This window comes from Pipistrellus kuhlii, unplaced genomic scaffold (assembly GCF_014108245.1).
Source record: "Pipistrellus kuhlii isolate mPipKuh1 unplaced genomic scaffold, mPipKuh1.p scaffold_m20_p_49, whole genome shotgun sequence".
Lineage (NCBI taxonomy): Eukaryota > Metazoa > Chordata > Mammalia > Chiroptera > Vespertilionidae > Pipistrellus > Pipistrellus kuhlii.
Genome location: NW_023425550.1, coordinates 1,790,270 through 1,811,312, shown reverse-complemented (window position 1 = coordinate 1,811,312; position 21,043 = coordinate 1,790,270). Strand labels below are relative to the sequence as shown.

At 43.2% G+C, this 21,043-nt stretch overlaps 1 protein-coding gene across 1 annotated transcript; it reads right to left on the bottom strand.

The window, feature by feature from the left end:
- Positions 1 to 27: 27 nt before the first annotated feature.
- GABRQ (gamma-aminobutyric acid type A receptor subunit theta) lies at positions 28 to 20,615 on the bottom strand. The gene is made up of 9 exons (XM_036413163.2): positions 20,226 to 20,615; positions 18,052 to 18,140; positions 12,036 to 12,103; positions 11,206 to 11,426; positions 9,327 to 9,409; positions 8,664 to 8,801; positions 7,927 to 8,079; positions 6,351 to 6,604; positions 28 to 5,762 (listed from the first exon to the last, which is right to left on the bottom strand). The coding sequence occupies exons 1-9, from the start codon at positions 20,372 to 20,374 to the stop codon at positions 4,830 to 4,832; spliced, it is 2,088 nt and encodes a 695-aa protein (XP_036269056.1). The 5' UTR covers positions 20,375 to 20,615; the 3' UTR covers positions 28 to 4,829.
- Positions 20,616 to 21,043: the final 428 nt, after the last annotated feature.

The following is a 21,043-nucleotide window of genomic DNA, read 5'->3' as shown; positions in this document are numbered from 1 at the left end:
GAGAGGAAACACAATGACCCATAAACATATTTGCCATTATATATTTATTTATTATTTTAATCTTTTGGATATTTACAAATCTTTATTTCATCATAATTTTCAGAAGCATAATTTTGTTTCTTTATGATTTCATTTTTGTAAATTCAGAACTGGTCAATTCTTTTTCATGCAAGAATTTACATTTAATAAGGACAAAGGGCACCATGTCATCTTGTGGTGCCTCTGCTGCTCTGTATCCTTTTGTGGGTCAGGCCATCCAGGGCACATGGATCTTAGTCCTCCTCCTTTCTTGGTTTTCATCGCCTGGACCCAGCACTTCTCCTGAAGAAGTACATGTGTAAATGTGTAGTTTTACTGTACTTCATCTTCCTCCAGAATGACACTGCATTGGCTGGCTTATGAACAATTCCTTGGCACTGTGGTCAGTTGAACTACACATGGGCACCTTCAGTTCTGCTGATGACTACTGTCCCCAGGGACACAATCTGACAAGATGGTGGGTGCAAAGTCTTACACATGTTGAGTCAGCAGACAAACTGGGGCTTTTTCATAATTGAAGTATTTGAGGGTGACACTGTAACACCCCTCCCTCCCTCCCTGAAAACCCAACACTGATAATAAAGATTTCATATTGATCACAGGACACGATACAGCAAGCATGAACACAATGAACTTTTTAGGACAAGTCACAATTTCTTTTGATGCTCAGCACCATAATAGGGTACCATATTGGGGGATAACTTAGCAAATGCATTCATTAGTTAATAGCTCAGAGGGTTAGTTAGCTCTTTTGTGTACAGAATAAGGAATGACCACAGTCTCAGCAAAACACAACTCTAAATATACAAAGACTTTTCAGCATTGCTATTAACAAGATGACATAGATTGTAAGAATACATTTGACAAGCTCTAGTAAGACTCAACAGCTCCTCTGTTAGTTCTGCAAAGCACCCCACAGTGGCAGATGGAACAGGCGAGAATTTGGTAGGAAACATGTCCCACATAAACATAATAAAATGACACTTTGAAGAGACAGAGGTTGTCTTTCCCATGGTAGTGATGGAGAGGGTATTTGAAGGCGAAAGTTAACATGATAGCTCATGCGAGGAAAAGAAAGGGAAAATGGGTAGAGGATTAAGTGGGGGTTGCTCCATCCCAGACTTAGCAACACCTTTCCCTCTGTCAAAGATCAAAATGATCTATTGCCACAAGCACTCTCTGGTTGGGGCTGAGAAAACTCCATGTGCCAAACCCCAGGAGTGCCCTACTGGATGCTCTGCACTTCCAGAGTTACTTAGTGTGAGGTATGGAGTAGGAGGGGATATAGGCAGCCAGCTGGAGAAGGTGTGCCTGTACCACTGGGGACAGCTAAGGATGGGGCTCAATAATGATGCTGAAGACAGAACACACATTGAACATGACAAGGGGTGATCTGGCAATTTTCAAGCTAAAATGACCAAGTCTATGGCAAACTCACAAGGTACCATTGCCAGATCTCCACCTCACCTTGACACTTAGCCTCACACAGTGTGAGTTGCAGTACAGTTCAACACATTGCAGCACATTAGGGCAATATATTCTTTTTAAGATATACTATTATATCTAGCTATGTGGATCTATAGATATTTACAACTGGCCTCTCTACTCTTCTGTGCTTTGACGTTTTCCTGTGCATTGCTGCTGGATACACTTTAAATCCCATTTTTTGTCCCCACTGATCTAGTCTCTTTCACTAGTATGACCTCACCCTAAATGAACTGCTTGCCTCCCATAGGGCTCAAAGGCCCTCCAGGAAACCCAAATCCAAATCAACCAAACAATATTTAAGTCTTTCTGTAGCCATGTTGGGAGCTTCACATGTAGGGTCATTGCTCCCTCTCCAGCCTGGACCTCTCTGTGAGGGGTGTCCAAAAATAAAGAAACAATATTAGACTTTCCAGGGGCAACTTTCTTGTTTTAAATCTGTCTTACAAGATGTGTGTGTGTGTGTGTGTGTGTGTGTGTGTGTGTACAAGTGTAAACACATGATTGTGACTGTGTTTGTGGCTGTGTATTTGTGTATGTCTCTGTGTGTACTAGTATATGTATATACTGCTGAGGGTGAGTGACCAACATGTGCATCATGTGTGTATGACTGTGTAGATCTCTGTGGGTGTGTATGTGTAGAAGGCTATATTTCTATGCTGTATCTATAGAAAACAAGAGGGGAGGTGACAAAATGGGTTGATTTGGGCAGGCAGTCCCTGGGACCTTTCGTACTTCTCTTCTTGGTTAGCCTTCTCACCCCTCTCACTATCTTTTTCCCTGGAGGGGATAGAAAGAAGAAGTTCCAAATCCAAGGCTGAAGTTTATCAACAACCGTCCATCCCAGAGAGGCTACTAAAGCACTCCTGCCTCTGAATGGACCCACCACCACAGTCCATGCCTGCAGCCATCTCCCAGGTACCTTTGGTTCTCTGTATCCAGCTGTTAGTAGCCAATTCCCTGGGCCATTTCCTCATATCACCAAACTGCTTGGGGCTTACTCCAAGGTCAGGCTTACAAGGTGGTTGAAATAAAAGGATGAGTTATCAAGGCTATATACAACCTTCTCTATAGTTCTTTAGTTCTTTATATCATATTTCTGTTCTCAATGCACCTTCCAGGACAAAACAAAATGCTCTGAACTCCCTACTTATCCCATGATTGAGCAATTCCTGCCTCGAGGCACTAAATTATCACTCCCCAAGACTATAGGACTACATTCACTTCTGTGTCTTCTATCCAGGAGATAGCACAAATGGGTGGAGGGAGAAGGTGAGGAGCCACTCCCTGAAACAGGAATTGGAAAGCAGTTAATCAGCCTGGCCAAATAGACACCTTCCCCTTCATGTGGGAACAGGCCAAGGAAATTCTGTTGATTCTACAATAGAAGAGCCACCAACAAGAAATACATATGCTTTCAGGTGTATTTTCTTTCACACCCATTCAAGTCAGATAAATAAGCATAAGTATGCACATGTGCACTTAGACCTACACACAAAATATACCCATGTATGTACACACAAGCACATACATACATAAATCACAATATTACACACTCTTTCATAGTGGTACACACACACACACATATTTATCCATATATATATATATATATATATATATATATATATATATATATATATATATATTCTTATACACACCAATAGAGATTTACACTGATATACATATAGCTATACAACTTTTCAAATAGTTGTACGTGCACATAGAACTACCTTGATGCACACACACACACACACTGGTATACACAGAAACAAACACAGAAACACAGTTAAAAGAGGAGGTGGCTGAGGGATTGCAGGGGAGGCTGCCTAAGAAGAAAGGAGAACTATATGCTGAGTGCTTTGCAAATCTTGTTCCTCCATGGCCTCAATCAAATGAGTTGGAGTTGTTTGGCACATTGGAGCACAAACTAATTTATACTTCCTTTAGAAGCCCAAGCGAGTGGGCATATTCCATGTGTTCACACTGGTCACCAGCCTCTTCCTGCAGAAATGCTCCAGGTGCTATAGAATGAGGTCTGGTGCCTAGCAGAACCTAATGGAGCATCCCCTTTTGTAAAGTGGAGGGGGGGGGGAAATGGAGTGCCTCAGTTGAAAAAGTTAAGGGGACAAGAAGGGAGAGTGAGTGGTGTGGCTTTACCACTTACTGGCTGCATGTTCTCAAGCTCCATTTTCTCCCCTCGGAACATTGGGACAATGTGCTTTGCCTTCTCTGGCTCACAGGGCTCCTGTGAGGGTCTGACGATATGATGGTTCAGTGAGTTCATTAACACTACATTGGACAAATATAAAGGATTAGTATAGAGATTCACAACAGTTGTTCATCTGCTATTCTAGATCAGATGGTGAAGTAGCAGGTCAGAACTTTTCTAACCCTAATCTTCATTCACCAGTACTTGTTCTATGACTAGTGTTCAAATCAGCATCTGACCTAGAAACATGTACTAAGTCCCTATTGTCAATCATTCTGGAGCAGAGATATAGATAAGAGAAGTTCCAACCCCTCCAAAGATGCCAGTTCAATTTGAGTAATCTCCAACTTGACATTACTCAGCACCTCACAAGCTCCTGCTGGAAACATGCTCTCTCACCCTGACATCTCACTCAGCACCCCTAACTACCCACCCACATTCCATTCCCAATCCTGTGCTACAACAACATAATCAAAATAAAACAAAAATAGTGCAAAAAAGGCACTTTCAAAAGTCCTCAGTTTTCCTAGAACCAGTCTTCTACACTTCCAAGCCATAGCTAGCTCTTCCCCTATGCGTCCTAGCCCAATCAAGCTTGACTTTCTCCCATAAAACCCTAAGCAACAGGTGAGCAAGGATCCTAACCACAAGGGGAAAAAAAAAAAGTATAAGAAAAAAAGTAATGAAAAAGAAAATTCAACACTTTAGGGGGACAAAAAAGTGCCTAGCAATGTTTGTGCACATGGCTCAGCTCCTTCCTCTTTCCCTCAAGCTGGCTCCTCTCTGTCCTCTAAATATTTTCAGGGGCTTTTCTGTATTTATTAGATATTAGAAATATTTGAAAAGGTGGCAGTCTTCCAGTAAAAAAGAAAAATCAGTTAGGATTGACCTCTTTTTCTCAATCCCTTTCTTTCCAGCCAGAACACGTTATTACCAACTACTCACCACCTCATATTTATAAAGAGAAAGGTAGAACTGATTTGATTGTCCAAATAACCAAAATTAAATGAACAAAGGAAAGAAGGCAAAATGGAACCAAAAGAAACTGTGAAAGGAGCACAACACAGTGTCCCTGTTACTCTGAGGCAGTATGGGACTAAAAGCTATGGTATGGCCAGTAAATAATGTTGAACACCACAAAGGCAAGAGGGAAGAGGATACGGCACCACTTATCAATATTAGGAATGTAGTCAGGGTCAAAGATGTCAGAAAAAAGCCTTTCCCTGCAGGAGTACCCAGGGCTTGGGGGGCAACTATCATCAGATTCTGAACTACTGTCCTCATCTTCATCAAAACCCATGAAATTGTCGTCATCATCATCATGGCTCCAGGTAGCGTCATCATCATGCTGCAGTTGGTTCTGGACGTCAAGGTAGTCTTGTTGAATGTTGATGTCACCAGGCAAGTGAAGGAACTCCTCACGGCATCTATGCATGTTATCAGGCTCACAGATTGCTTCTGGCACACACCTCTGGCTATGGATGAGCAGATGCTTTCTATTGGGGCCATAGCCATGGTTGTCATCCAAGTTGTAGCTCTCTTTAGGGTCTTCTGGATAACAGAAGGTCTCAGCATGGCAATGGGCCTCACCAGGATTGTAGATTTTTGTAGGAATAACACTGTCATCAGTCTCGAAACCATTAACGTGAGAGTCACAGCTGTGCAGTGTCTGCTCAGAGGTGGAGGAGAGATCATTCAGGCTTTCTTCAGTGGCCAGCCAAGACTGGAGTGAGAGCGAAGACAGTGAGCTGAGGCTTTCTGAGGTGGCCAGAGGGACCAGGTCTGAGATGAGGGTCAAAGAGATAAGACTTTCTGGGCTTGCTGAGTGGGCCTGCACTGATCTAGGGAGAGGAGAGCCACTTTCGTCTTTGATGTCAAACTGGGCATCTTTTGAGGAAACAGTGGGTAGACACATAAAGTCAGCAGATTCACATCCTACATGAATAAGCACTTGCGGGGAGGGAGGAGCACTTGTGATCTGTTCGACTGTCAGAATCTCCTCTTCCAGGCTTCTCTCGCACACATCGGGCTGAGGAACAGGACCAAGAGGCTGTTAGAATGTAAAGGGAGTCCCTGGTGGCTGCCAAATCTGTGTAACTCTGAGGCAGCTGCTCCCTCTGGAGTGTTGTGTAGTGAACAAAGGCAAGGCCTCTTCAGGCAGTTAAGATTTGGCTCCCTATGAAGGAAGGGATGGTGCTAGACATTAATATACCACCAGTAGCAAAAGCCTCAGCATGGCTTTGGGAGTCAGAAAAGCAAAGGAAGGAAGGGTAGGCCAGCCTCTCTGTTGTCTGTTTTTTTCTCTTTCAACCTCCCTATACTCCCTTTTGCTCTGACTCCATCGCTTGCCCTGGAAGCATGCTAAGTGGACTGGATTTGAAGAGCAAATGTCTGGAGAAATCTAGCTCTGCCACTTACAAGCCTTGTGACCTTGGACAATGACTTAACCTGTAGAGAAGTGATAATAAATTTTTCTACTTCTTTGTTATCTGCTGTGTGTGTGTGTGTGTGTGTGTGTGTGTGTGAAAGAAATTACTATGAAATGTGAAGGGTCAAGTGCCAAGCTTAGGCTAAAGAGGCACTCAAGAAAAGCTTATTATCAGTCAAAATGTCAAACCTGCAGCTCTGGTTCCAGCTGGTAGCGATATTGGTCCATGATTTTTCGGGCTCTTCTGCACAGCCTATAACAGCGACTACTTTCTCTTCGGCTATAGAGAAGATAGTTGATGTAGACATATTCCAGCAAGGACAGGAACACAAAGATGAAGCAGACAACCATATAGATGTCAATAGCCTTGATACAAGAGAATTCAGGCAGTTTTTCCCGCAGGTGTGAATTGATGGTGTGCAGGATGAACATTGAAGTCAGACCTATAAACAACATGGCATAGGTGGCTGAAGTTCTTGGCAAGCCATTGGACTCACATAGTATAGAAAGAGAGCAAATAAAATTTCTGTGGTGGGGAGGGTTCTCAGCAAAAAAAGGCCTTCAGCTCTATAAGCCTAGGACTTTTGCTCTTTTTTTCCTCCCCATCTTTATACCGAGTCTGTGTTTCAATGTTTCAGTGACTTCCTATTGCTCTTAGGATCAAGTAAAAATTCTCTAGCTATTATTTCACAGTGATTTACATCTCCAGCCCTATTTATTTTACCCTACAGGGTGGTCCTTATCCTTTGCCTTCTAGTCCATATACTTTTCTTTAGTTCCTCAATACTAAATGATATCACATCCCTAGAAGGTTTTGTGAGTCCTAAAATATTACAGCAATATAAAGTTCTAGTATAGCATGTGTTCCTAAGGAAGGAGACTAAAGAGTTTGCCTCAAAGATGGTGAAGGAAAAACCAGACCTGGATCTAAGTCACACTGCTTTCTTTGAGGTAAGGCCAGATATACTTAGGAGTTGATTTCTTACGCTCCTCCTTGTTACTGCTAAAAAAAAAAAACTTTGATGCTCCACATTGCTTAGCCATGAAATTCCAACTGTTTAAACTACATTTTAAGGTCTTTCCAGGTCAAACCAAGTTTTCTTTCCGTTACTCTTCCCCAGCTGCTGCTCTGGCTGCTTCACTTTATGATTTAGTCCCCCTTTTAGGGCCCCTGGGCCTTTAATCAATTTATTTCTTCTTTTAGGGAATGGCAAGTCTTGTGCCTCTATCTCCTACAAGTTTTGAAAACCCAGTTCATGCAACAGTTTCTTGGTGAAGTTTTAGCTAAAAGCAAAACAAAAACAAACAAACAAAAAAAAACACAGCAATAACAACAACAAAACTTGGTCATTTCCTCCTCTGGATTCCAGTGGCATCTGTCTTGGTCTTCCACTAAATACTCATTGAGGGCAGCTCATTTAATAGTCCTCTGCTGCCTAGCAGGGCATTTTGATATGTTGCTTAATCAATGTCTGTTGTATTGCAGTTCTGATCTACATTTATGACTTGTCCATTCATCTACTATATATCCAGAAAATAATGAATTCTGGTACTTTGGGCCCAACACATGAAGACCCCAGCCCTGATTTTTTTTCACACCTGTTGGTCTCTCTGCTGGGTATTAGCTAAGTACCTGTACAAATGTTTGTTGGGTAGGACTTATCTTGTTTCCTTGCCTGTGTAGTTACACACTGTTCCTAGTACTCTTCCCTTACTCTCAGCTTTTCCTCTCTGGGATTGGGGGGAGAGGGAGGACAGGACCTACCGATTGTCATCCTGGCTACAGAAGATTCATAGTTCATCCAAAACGTCACCCAAGAGGAAATAGTGACGATGATAGTAGGCCAATAGACCTGAACAAGGTAGTGGATAATTTTCCTCTGGATCATGAATTTCAGTACAAGTCGCACATAGGAACCTGGCAAAGAGACATACTGGTATCAGGGTGGCAGGGCTAAGGGGATTTTCAGGGTGAGGTACAGGATAGAGGAAGGGAAATCAATGGGCAGTTCATTTTCTAATACTATATCCTAGGTTGTCTGCCAAACAGACCACATTTGCTGCCTTAAGGACAGTGACAATGGCATGTGTCTGTAGGCCAATATGGCATAGCAAATCTGCTTTTTCCTTCTTCCTTTCTCCCTTCCTCCATTTCAACTAAAGTTTAAAACTTGGAGAGACATGACATATTTCAAGCTTCAAACAGATGGAGGGTGAGGGGCTGGCCCTGAGAGGAGGCCTGCTTTTATCAACATAAGCATGAATCCTTAATACCTGTGGAGTGAGTGTTAAATTTGGCCAAGTGCTTCCACAGCCATTTTCTTATTTGCGGAGAGTAAGTCACAGGGACTTTATGAATGGTGTTTTTGCAAGGTTCCAGAATCAGAAAAAAATAGTAAAGGAGGCTGTGCAGAGTGTAGAGGTTCAAGGCAGAGGTCCCCAGGAGTTTACCAGGATACCAAAGAGACAAGAGATAGGAGACAAGGAAGCAGCCAGACCCACCTGTGTAGAAAACCTCCTCATTTCTAGTTACTTTCTTTCCCAGGAGGGTGAACTGAGGGTTCTCTATCTTTTCAGTCCCCTGGATGGCATTCTCATCACCTTCCCAGTATAACATGATGTCTTCAACTGTGTAACCATCTGGGAAACAGAGAATAACAGTAACATAGTTATTCAATCTCAGAGAGCAGGGAAAGGTAGATTTCATACCAGCATAATCTGTGGAATCAAAGGATGGTTGGAACCTGCATTTTGGGGGGGTGGGGGGGTTCCTTTGTGTTTTGCTGAGTCTGAGTTTTGGGGAGGGGACACTTGGAAAGGGAACTCTCAGTTTGGAGGGTTGGTTTTTGTTTTTGTGTTTGTTTGTATTTTGCCAGGAAGGAAAGCACAGCAATGTGTTTCTACCCACTAGCTGATGCATAATTTCCCAATAGCATGGTACAATTTTCCCATGGGACTATTTACACCCTAAAGTACACCTTCTCTCAGATCTATCTATCTATCTATCTATCTATCTATCTATCTATCTATCTAATCTAATCTATGAGAACAGAGACAGGGAGGCTGGGAGTAGGGGAGATATGCCATTCCTCTCACTATAGAGTCTGTCTTTAGTTTCCTGATGGCCACAGGCAGCGAAGAAGGGGCTATGGGAGATAGACTTACAGCTCTCCACCTCCAGCTTGCAGGTCTGTTTGTCCAAAGGGTATTTCTGAAGATCCATAGAACAAGATGCTGTGGTAGTGAGTCTGCAAGGGAAAAGCAAAAGCAAAGGAAAAGTGAGTCTAGCCCAGGCAAAGTGAGAACATTGAAGGGGTGGGGAAGGAGAGGTATCCCAAGGACTGACCTGTCCAACACCTTCCTGTACTTCCTACACTAGAGCTGAGCCCTCCCTCCCTCTCTCCTTCCTTCCTTCCTTCCTTCCTTCCTTCCTTCCTTCCTTCCTTCCTTCCTTCCTTCCTTCTTCCTTCCTTCCTTAAGGTAAGATGAGGTATAATTATGTAAGGATGAGAGAGAGACATTGTATGTGACAAAGAAACCAAGAGATATGGCCTGACTTGAACTAATAATACATGTGTGGCATGTCAGGACACCTCAGGATGTCAGAAGAAGGGTGCTTGAGGAAACTGAATGCAGAGACAGAAAAGGGACATTTTTTGCTCAAGACTCCCAAGAGAAAACTGCTGTATTGAAGCAGCTAAAGCTCCACATCTGCTGTGCAGTGCTCACATGAAGTCCTCAGGTATAGATGGCCCAGACTCATCTTTGGCCATGAAAGCTGTTCACACCCCACAGTGCTCTCATCTTTGTGTATCTGACTTTGAGGATACTGTGAACTAGCAAAATGTCAGTGGATATAAATGGGTAGGAGGAATCAACATATCTGAAGTGGGCCATGAAGTGTTGGGCAGAGGCTTCAAGTAGCCCTGTGTTGGATCCATGAGAGGAATCTGAAGTGGAATCTTGAAGAAGCTTGGGAAATGAGAGAAGTGACCACTGCGAACAGGATAGTTTTAAAAGCTCTGTGTTATCTCAGCTGGGGGGGGGGGGGGCTCTGCTCCAGCCCTTATCCTACCATTCCCAGCTGCTAACCCCAGCCTAGTTCCTTTCAACTTTTGAAGTTATTTCTATTTTACACAGTGGGTAGGTTTGTTTTTATTTTTATTTTTATTTTTTGTGTGTGTCCTTTTTATGAATCTTCCATGCAGTACTAATCAGCTGAAGTCCCCTTTAAATGAAACAAGTGTGATCAGTGTCTTGTTCCATGCAAGCTTTGTTATTCTCTGACTCCAGCAACTAGTTCCATGGGACAGTGGATGGGTAAATAAAAGGGAAAAAAGAGACAGAGCAGGAGTACCCTAGATAAAGAGAGACTCAGAAATAGAGCTGAACCCTGGCAGCTACCTCTTGGGGAAATTTTCTGAGCTAAATTTCTCTCTTATGCTTAAGTGATGGTTTGTAAGAGATGACACTGTGAGGAGAGCCTTGGTGGCTGTCTGCAATGTTATATATGGACCAGTGAGGAGCTCTAGCATGCACACATTCTGTGCATGCAAAGCCACAGACAACAAAGCCATACTGCATACCTCTGGGTCTCTATATAATACAAATATGACCAATGGCATAGCTCAGGCCCCTCCCTTACTGTATGGACTTCAAAATTTATATGATTTCCCTCCCTCACTGCATGGGAAAGAAAATACACAAAGATAAATAACAGAATGTCTACAATGCTAAGGCAGAGGGATAGAGCTTCCAGTGAGAATCAAGGAGGATTTATTGACAAAGAAGGCATTTGAGTTAGCAACTGAATGATGGCAAAGATTTGGACTCATGGAAAGGGCCACTCCAGACAGAAGCAACAGCAGAAGTCAAGGTGTGGAGACAGGATAGCCAAGGATGTCTGTGGAAAATAGGGTGAATGAATGGTCAGTGCAAGACAGGTTTGAAGAGCAACAGGATTCTCTGTGTGTCCCTTAGAGTACATTCATGGGATATTCAGTGGAAATTATGAAGCCTGTCCCCTGACCCCTGGGGAACTCACCGCATGCCATAATGCACCGTTCCATCTGGGTGAAGCTGAAACATACGATTTTCCACACTCATGTCATGCACAGGGGTATCCTTGCTATTTAGAAAGTAGCAGTCGGGAACCCACAACTTGTCAGCCATACGATAGTCTAGAGTCAGGTTTAAGTTGGTCTCACAGTATGCTAGACGTGGATCTTTCCAGGTTTGAAGAAAAAACATCGTGACCTTAGAGTCCTGGGGAAAGAAAGGTAAATCTCAATTGTGAGCGAGGGTGTCCAACTTTTCATTCTCAGAGAGCGTGTGTATGTATGCAGGCATAAGAAATACAGTATACAGGGGTCTCCACCCATCTTCCCTTTTGTATGACATAAAATCAAACCACTGCTCCTTTGTGTGTGAAATTAAAGAGAGGTTTCTGGTTTATGTGGACACCAAAGGAAGGGATTATCACTACTTGCTCCTGGTTTTTCTTTTTGTTTTGTTTGTTTGTTTTTTGCAAAACAGAAATTCCAAAAGTTTTGGCTAAACATAATTTTATATAATTGAAGTTAACAGTGTTTATTTTTATGGTTTGTGTTTTATGTGTTTTTTTTAAGTCCTTATCTACCATAAAGGTGTAAACACAGTATCCTATATTATCTTTTAGAAACTTCATAAGCCTTTTTAAGTCTAGAATCCATCTGGATTTATTTTTTTCAATTCCAAGTGGTTGTAGTTTCTAAAAACTACTATTTCTAAATATGAGCTATGTTGCAGGTCAGAACAACTGGAGTTGGCTTATGATCTTGCCCACTGTTCCATGTACTTTGTCCCCAGTCTTATGGCTGGAGCTGACATACTTACCATAGTTACTTCTGAGATGTGGTCAATATTGGAGACATACATAGATATTCCCACAGGCAAAGGGTCACCTGCAATATAGGAAGACAATATTACATGTAGGGTAAGATAAAAGGTAAGAGTCTGAACTCAGGAGCCAGACTGCCTGGTTTTGAACCCCATTTTGGCACTTACTAGCTGTGGGACCTTGAATAAGTTACCTAACCTCTCTGAGCCTTAGTTTCCTCATGGGTAAAATGAAGATCATTTAAGCACTGGTCTCATAGTTAATGCAGGACAAGAACTTAAAGCAGGGCCTGGCCCCTGTTACACTAAAAAGGAAGAAATTCGGGAAAAATAAAGAGAAAATAAGTTGGCAAAGCACTCTTCTTTTAAATGTTTTCCTGATAAAAACTAAGGAGCAATAAGCCCAAAACTAAGAGCTAAGATTTTTGATGTGTATAATATTTGTATGAGTGCATGTGGGTGTGTCCATGTGTGAGGGAATGCGTGTCTTTGTGTGAATGAACGTGTGAGCTGTGCACATGAGTTTATGTGAGCATAATCACAGGGATGAGTAAATATGTGAGTGTGTTCATGTGTAGGTGAATGTGTTAGTGTGTACATAAGTGTATGTGTGTGAGAGAATGCATGAGCATGATTGTGTGCTTCAGTGTGTGCTGTGAGCACATATACATGTATGTAGGCATGTTGTATGGGAGTGAATCTATGAGTGGGTTCATGTGCAAATGAATATTTGTGTGTGAATGAGTGAATGTGTGACTATGAGTGTTATGTGAGTTTGTTAACATGCAAAGAAATGTGTGAGCATGGGTGTACTTGGGAACTTAATCTGTGTGTGTGTGTGTGTATGTGAATATGTTTATGTGAGTATATCCATGTATATGAGTGAATCTGTGTGTATTCATATGCGTGAATGTGTGAATATATTTGTGTTTGCATATATTGCATGTGAGTAAATATGTAAGCACATGCAATCATGTAGGCATGTTGATATGTGAAAGTGAATGTGTGAATGTGCAAGTGAATACATGAACATCTTTGCATTTGTGAGTTTGTCTGTACATGAATTTGTATTTTCATTTATGCGAGAATCTTTGTGTATGAGTGACTGTGTGAGCATGTACATATGTGAGTAAATATGAACATGTTTACATGTATGAATATTTCAATATTATTTAAATGTTTTTGAGGGAGTGAATGTGTGAGCATTTCCATAAGTATGAGTGTATTCATGTTAGTGTATATATGACATGTGGATGTGTGAATGAAGCTATGCAAGTCAATAAATGTAAGAGCACATTTATGAGTAAATGAATGTATGACCATTTGTATTTAATTGAGTGTACTGTGTGGGAGAAAATATGGGTTGTCTGTGTGAGACTGTTCACATATTAGTATATTTGTCAGCATGTCCGTGTGTGAGTGAATACATGGTCACGTTTGTGTGTGTAAAGTTGTCTTTACATGAGTGTATGTGGGTATGTTTGTGTGTTGAGTCAATGTATCTGTTCACATGTATGAGTATGTTCATGTGTGAGTCTGTGTTAGTATGTTAAGTGCTTATAGGAGGGAATGTATAAATGTGTACTTTTATGAGCATTTTTGCATGAGTGACTCTATGTATGTGAGTGAATATTTGGGGATGTAAGTGTGTGATTGTATGTGTCTGTATGAGTGAATATGTGAAAGTTTGTGTGTGTGACCTTGTTCAGATGCAACAAATAACTGCAATAAGTTATCATTATTATATACTCATATTCACCATATACACTGAGTGGCCAGATTATTATGATCTCTGAAAATAATCTGGCCACTCAGAGAGTGTGAGATATATATATATATATATATATATATATATATATATATATATATATATATATATATAAATTAGAGGCTCGGTGCATGAATTTGTGCATGGGTGGGGTCCAGCCAGCCTGGCCAGAAGGAGGGAACATGGGTTGGTAGAGAGGACAATTTGCATATTAGCCTTTTATTATATAGGATATACACTGAGTGGCCAGATTATTATGTGCTCAGAGATCATAATAATCTGGCCACTCAGTGTATATGTGAGTATATAAGTGTGAGTGTATGTAAGCATATTTATGTACTTGAGTGAATGTGTGAACATGTCTGTGAGTGTAATTAAGTGTGAGTCTACATAAGTGTGGTTGTGTGTGAATAAACCTATGGTCATGCTGAGATGCAAGTGAGTTCATGAGCAAATTCATATGTGTTAGTATATCACTGTGTAGGTATCAGTGAATTGTGAGCATGTTAATATGTGCATTTGTGGATGCTGATGTCTATATGTATTAATGAGTGAGCATGTTTATGTATGAGGATGTTTGTGTGAGTTGGTAAATATGTGGACATGTTTGTGTGTGTGTGAATGAGTATGCTCATGTATGAATGAATATATGAGTATGTTTGTTTGTATGTGTGTTAATGTGGATGTATATGTGAGCGAATGCATTATTTCATGTGTGTAAATGTTTAAGTATGTGTGTGAGTGAATTTGTGTGGACATGAGCATGTTTGTGTGTGCATGGTTAGCTATGTTCATGCACATATGTGAATGTATGAGCATGTGCATGTGAGTGCATGTCAGTATGTATATATGGGTGAGTAAATTTATCAGTGTATTGAATGTTTGTGTATGTTAGTGTGTGTGTGTGTGTGTGTGTGTGTGTGTGTGTGTTTCTGCCTCCTGGCTTTCTTTTTCAGACCTAGGTCTGAGTGCTGCCCACTCAAATGTGATTAGGAATGTGAAAATATATATAAAATTATAAGGTATTGTGAAAAAAAATGCATTTTTATTGTTTCCTTATTGGCTCAAAGCTGCCTTCACCAAGTCCCACAGCTGTCATTATTCTATGTGTATTACATAACACTGCTGCTATGGAAGCATGTATGACACCTGCAGTTCAGCCTGTTGGTTTCACTGAAGGCTGACTAACCAGAAGCTCAGCTTCTAAGTAGCAAATGTGTTATTACTATCCCAGTTCTTCAAAAAAGCAAAGTGTACTGGGAATCAGCATATGCATGTCAGCTGAGAAGTAAATGAGCCTCTGTGTGAGGTCATAGCCCAGGTTCTAGCACCCAGGTTTATTGTGAGAAATCTCCAGGAAAGTATTCTAGTGACAGGGGTTTCTAGAAATGATATTCTTTATTACAGACTTTCAGGTTCCCCACATGCCTTCAGAGGATGGATGCTGTGTTAGGCAATTATCAAGCCCCAAAGAGGCCAGGCAGTTATCCCCTCATCACCTCACTGCACTGTCAGACTTCTTATCCTAGACCAGTCAGTGCCACTCAGGCAACTCTATCTCCTATAGAGCATAACCATGTTCAAGGGGTCCCAGTTGAAGGGGCAAGTGAGAGCTAAAATACAGTCATCAAGTCATGTGTTCTGGCTTAGGGATATAGTCTGAGACTTATTTATATTATATCCACCTAGAGGGGACACCTTATGTGCTAGCAGTGATCAAGATGAGAGCTAAGGTATCCCACATCCCTAAAAGCATAAGAAAATGGGAATAAGAAGCTTCCATATAAGGTGTCTAAGTGTTCTCTCTGGGGTGATGGCCTCAGCCCCATATCCCATTGTTGTCACTCCTGATGGGCTCAGGAAGGCAGGAAAAGTGGAAGGGGTAACCACTTCCTTCCCTCTGGGAAACTGTGTTGCCTCACCTCTTCTTCCTCTCTAGAATCCATCAGAATACTAGAGGAAGACAAATAAATGAAGGAATGATGACGATATCCCATTCATTCCTTCATTCCACACCTATGTCATGCCAGGTGCTGGGCTAGACAAAGCCCCTCAAGGATTTGCATTTGGAAACACTGTGGAGTCAACTTCTCTTGCCCAGAAGGAAGCAGCTTTGTTAATTTTCCCTGGCTCCTCTTCCTCCTCTTCCTCCTCTTCCTCTCCTTCTCAAAGATATAATAAGGCTCCCATCTGAACCTGACCCAGTTAGGTGTGGTCTCTGCATTAGGGGTGTGTATGCCTGGGGGTGGGTGGGGCTTGAAATTCTACTTCATTTCAGACACAAAGGGGAATCTGACTCTTGTCTAGTGGGAGGCTTTACAGAGAGTTCTGGTTCCCTCAACCTTGAATCCCCTAACTCATATATCCCACTGATTGTTTCTCCTCACAATACAACAGCCCCAGATTTAAAACCTATAGTGTCTCCTGTCTAAATGTTAGAAGGTCCAGTGTTATTCTAGCCCTCCTACCTTCATATACTATTTGGCCAAATAAGGAATCCATCTTTCTCATATGCCCTAGTCTGCATATTCATAAAGCTGATGAGGAGTTTGTCAGATGCTAAGCATCAGGTGTAAACAAATGCAAATCAGCTCAAAATATGGATGTATTGTGAACCAGCCACATCTGACAATCCCCAGAGGTTGGTCCTTGCCCTACTCCTTATCCCTAACCCTGGGTGCCTACAGAGATGGCATCTCATTGCAATATACTGAAATGGATATTGGTCAGCCTTTGCTGAGAAACAAGAGAATGAGGAAAAGAGAAAACGTAATAGCTACTCTCTTGACACCCACCCTCTGGTGCTTGGTGCAACTGATCAAAAACCTGTGTCATGAAATGGGATGCTGGTTGTGCCCTAACACCTGAATTCCTATATTGAAAAGAGCTTTCCTTCTGCCCTCTTCACTCCTTACCAGTCCCAGTGCATACTCACCTTGGATCCTGGGGTTGAACATTCTGTCTTCATGGAAGGAGCTCACAGCAAAGGGGACATGAGAGAGATGTCCCACCTCCAAGCTTAGCCCAGGGAGGCCACCTTGGTTTTCAATGTGCCTCCTCAGATAAATCACAGCCTTCCACCCCTCTCCCCCAAAAGGTCTACTACAAAGGAAATCCCCCACAGTTGTAAACCCTTTAGGGTGGAGGCATTGTGTATTCAGAGGACCTTTCTCTATTCATATGTACAAATGTTAACCATTAGCACTCATTAATCCTTTAGAATGGGGGGCTCTACTACCACCTGCGGGAAGTGGAGTGCTTTCACTGACTTAGTCATTCACTCTTTTGTTTGTTTTTGCTTCTTTTCTGCTCCATTGAGCAGAAACGTGGCTAATCTCTAATGTAGCTCCTTTTGTTTGTCCTTGGTCTAGGTTTATTGGGCATTCCTTGGGCTAGAGGATGCTATTCCTATTCTGTGGGTTGCCTGTCCCTTATAAATTCTGTGACTCACGCCATTTGCCTTTTACAGGTGTGTGTGTGTGTGTGCGTGTGTGTGTGTGTGTGTGTGTGTGTGTGTGTGTGTTGGTGGTGGTGGTCTTGTAGAGATATAAAGATAAACTGATGTATTGGCTTCCTGGAGGTTCAAGCATCAGTTTATTTGCCATTTCTCATCTCTGTGCTCGAGGTCTGAGTGCTGAAGTACTGAGTTTAAATTTTATTTGTCAGTTAAATAAAGCCATCAAAAGTTCCTGAGGCGATCAGGCTGGATTTATAAAGATCACGTTGCCTGGAGTGTGTTGAATAAAATGAACTTGGTGGGGTTTAGGGAGTATACAGAGGACCCGGTGGGTAGGTGAAGTAGACAACACAAAGGAGACCATACCCTTAATTTTGAACTAGCTGAATAGGGTGTGTGTCCAGGGTGCCCATAATGTATTTTCAAGTAGAAGAATATGTTACTCTGCATAGATGGGACAGAAAATTCTAGCCTGAGAAGCATGACACTTGTGTTGTTTAGCATACCCATTTCTGGGGTTAACACTTTTCCAGCCACACCAGGAAGTGATCTTCAGGATTTCTCTGTGTAATTGTAAAGGAGTACGGAGGTAGGGCAGAAGGCAGAGAAGTGGGGGAAATTAGGCCTTTTGGCTCTACCCCTGGAGGTTGGAGGCCTGGTGGTGTTCACTGCAGGTCTCTGAAGGGGAGAGGCAGAAGTATTGAGCCAGGGGAGTGCCACTGGTCTGCTTATTGACTAGGGGTGGCTTGTTCCACTTAACATATGTCTTGTGTCTGGATGTATCTTACCTCCAAAATATGGTCTCAGACGGGCATCATATCCTGACAGCACCCTGTCCAAAATCTTGCCAACCACAGTTTCATTTGCACAATTTTTGCTAAAACAGAGAAGTCATTAGTAAATGATGCATTGCTTCTCAGAGAACAAACACCAAAAAGCACGCCAGGTGTCAGCTTGCCAGGGCCTTCTCTTCTGCACCCACGCAGACCTGTACAGTCATACATGTATGCGTTTCTCCCTGCTCCCCTCCCTCCCTCCCTCCCTACGGTGAGTCAGCCAGAAGTGCAGCAGTGACGCAGACTGCAGCAGACTCCTCTTTCCTCCTCCCCCTCTTTCCTCCTCCCCCTCTAAAGCTTTTATCTAGAGGGTGAGACACAGGAATTGTATCCTGGTTACTAGGCAGGTTTAGGGATGGGAAGGGGGAGGCTATAGGGGATGTGAAGAGGGGATGGAGTGGACAGGTGGGAGCCTCAGATAAATGAATTGCTTCAATCCCCTAAGGATCCTCACCTTGCCATCAGCCTGAATACAGCTTTCTGGGTTGGTGGGAATCTTTACATGAACACCTAATTGCCCCAGGAAAGCCATATTCTGCCCTCAGTGCCCTCCTGAGCTGATCCATCCAGTTTACATTTTCCAGCACAGTCGCATTGCCCCTACCTGGGCTAGGGCTGGGCATTTTGTTGTCACGTCTATGTGAACCTTTTTTTATACCTGTTTTTAACACTTGGCATATGGCATATGACACAGAGAGAGCCTGGCTCATATAGCAGATATTTATGACCCTCACGCAACCAAAACATTTCTAATCCTTGAGGCTCAAGGCTGTCCTGAAAAAGCCATAACTTGTATTCTGGGAGCAGGCATCTCTCTGGTTAATTATGTGCTTCCAGCTTAGATGTGTCTTGGGTGAGAATATATAAGTAGACCAGCTCAGCCCCACAAAGCCGATCTTTCCAGAAATCTCTGATATGCTCACCCAATTCATCTAGATCTTCAGTGGGTCTCTTTCCCCCAAGAGGAGCTTGTGAATTTAGGACAGGCTCTGGCTATCTCTATGATTCTGAGAATCTTTGACGCAGTGAGCAGGGAATGTCAGCCCCTGTACATTTCAATGTGCGCTTGTGCGCGCCTGCGCGATCTTGCATGCCTGTGTGTGTGTGTGTGTGTGTGTGTGTGTGTGTGTTGGGTTGAGGTTTAGACCATTGCAGAGTTGTCTGCTGGAACCCTGCTCAACTACTCCCCCCCCTTTTTGATGACATGTTCATTTCTGCTTTGCCATTAAAATTATTTCCAATCATATTTAATGACAAAATTTCATTACACATCATTCCAAGTGTGCACATAAATTATTCCTGAATTACAGTAATGCATTCCCGCGTGTTTAGGACTGCACATTACCCATATGCCAGCACTCAGGTTCCCAGGCCAATGCAAATACACATTTCTATGTCATCTATGCATAAAGGTTGACTGTTTAACATCTCTTCAGAAATTTGCAGATCCAAACAAAATCACAGAAAAAAAACAAAACCTGAATCTTCAAATATTTTCATAGGAATATGTACAAAAGTGCATCGCTCTTAGACCACCAGGTTATAGGATTATATAGTCACCGATCACACTATCTGGGCTCCTGTGAAGATGAGTCATTAATTTCTACCTGCGGCATCAGAAAAGGTCCTCACTGCTCAACATGCAAACGCAAGAACACACGCATGCGCCTCAGGGAGCAGATTAAAACGCACACTCAAACAGGTGTCTCTACTGCGTATGCTTTGAGAATTGCCCATCACCCTGCACCACCACCTCACACCAATCCCACAAACGCGAAAAGATGTGATTGGGGAAAATTGCCCATGGTCTTAGTCCCTGGGGATGGCTGGCAGACCCTGGGGTGAGGGCATCCTCTCTCCATCCCCGGGGCTGAAATTTGGGCATACAGGGCTCTGTCTGGCGCCATAGTAACAGGTGGGTTTTAGCACAGGACTTTTTTTTCAACAGGTCGCCTCCATACCCCCACCCAATTTCCCTCAGGGAACCCGCAGGCAGGGCCTGAGTGCCAGGGCTCCTTGACCCGCGTCTAAGCCCCCCTCCCCCCAGCTCACTCTGTCCAAGTGGCATGAGATTCTCCGCCATACTCTGTGGCTTCCCCACCCGCCCTGGTGGCAAACTGGCTTACCAATTGAAGACGTTATGGATGACTGCAGGCATGGTCGGGGAGAGCTCGAAGACGTATTCCGGGATGGAAGTGGTGTTGTTGCCCTCTGCGAGCCATGTCCTGATGAGTAGCAGGAGCACAGCGGCTCGCAGCATCGCTCTGATGCCCATGGCCGCAGCGCTATGGGGGCCAGAGAGCGTTTGAGAGAGCCCGCTGCCACTGGGACAGGGACAGGGTAGGGACAGCGCAGAGCGGGTGCTCCGGAGGGTCTCTAGGAGACAATAGCTAATGTATGGGAAGCAAAGAGGGCGGGGGGAGCAGCCCCCGCAGCTCTGCGGCACACATCACCCTGGATGCTCCTGGCAGCTGTGATGGTGCGCTCCCGCAACAGCTTCTGACTGCGACTGGAAGCTTGACTGGCTCCACCCACTCCTCCCACGGCAGCACCCGCTGAACCAATCCTGCGCTTCCAGTTGCCGCACAAGAAAGGCGGGAGCTCTTGTCTCCACCCAGAATCTGCGCTCTACTGGGTCTCCCCCCTCCCTTTTCAGGCCTCTGCAGAGGTTTCCAAGCTAGCCTGGAGACAGAGGCGGGGCCTGGCGGGGAAGGGGGAGGGGAGCCACCTGATAGAGAGCTAGGCTCTGATCTGTTGCTATGGAGATTGGCTTGGTCCTGCTTTTCCTCTTTGCAAAATGTAAAATGTGTGTTTCTCTTGGAAAAGCGTGTGCTCAAGAGGTTGTGTGTGTGTGTGTGTATGTGTGTGTGTATGTGTGTGTGTGTGTGGGTGGGTGTGTGTGTATGTGTGTGTGTATGTGTGTGTGTGTATGTGTGTGTGTGTG

Excerpts from the sequence above, each read along its gene's own strand:
- GABRQ (XM_036413163.2), bottom strand. The coding sequence starts at position 20,374 with ATGGGCATCAGAGCGATGCTGCGAGCCGCTGTGCTCCTGCTACTCATC. Across the intron at positions 12,104-18,051 it reads TCTGAGACCATATTTTGGAG|GTGACCCTTTGCCTGTGGGA; the intron begins GTAAGATACATC and ends CCTATATTGCAG. Across the intron at positions 8,802-9,326 it reads CAAGCTGGAGGTGGAGAGCT|ATGGTTACACAGTTGAAGAC; the intron begins GTAAGTCTATCT and ends TCTGTTTCCCAG.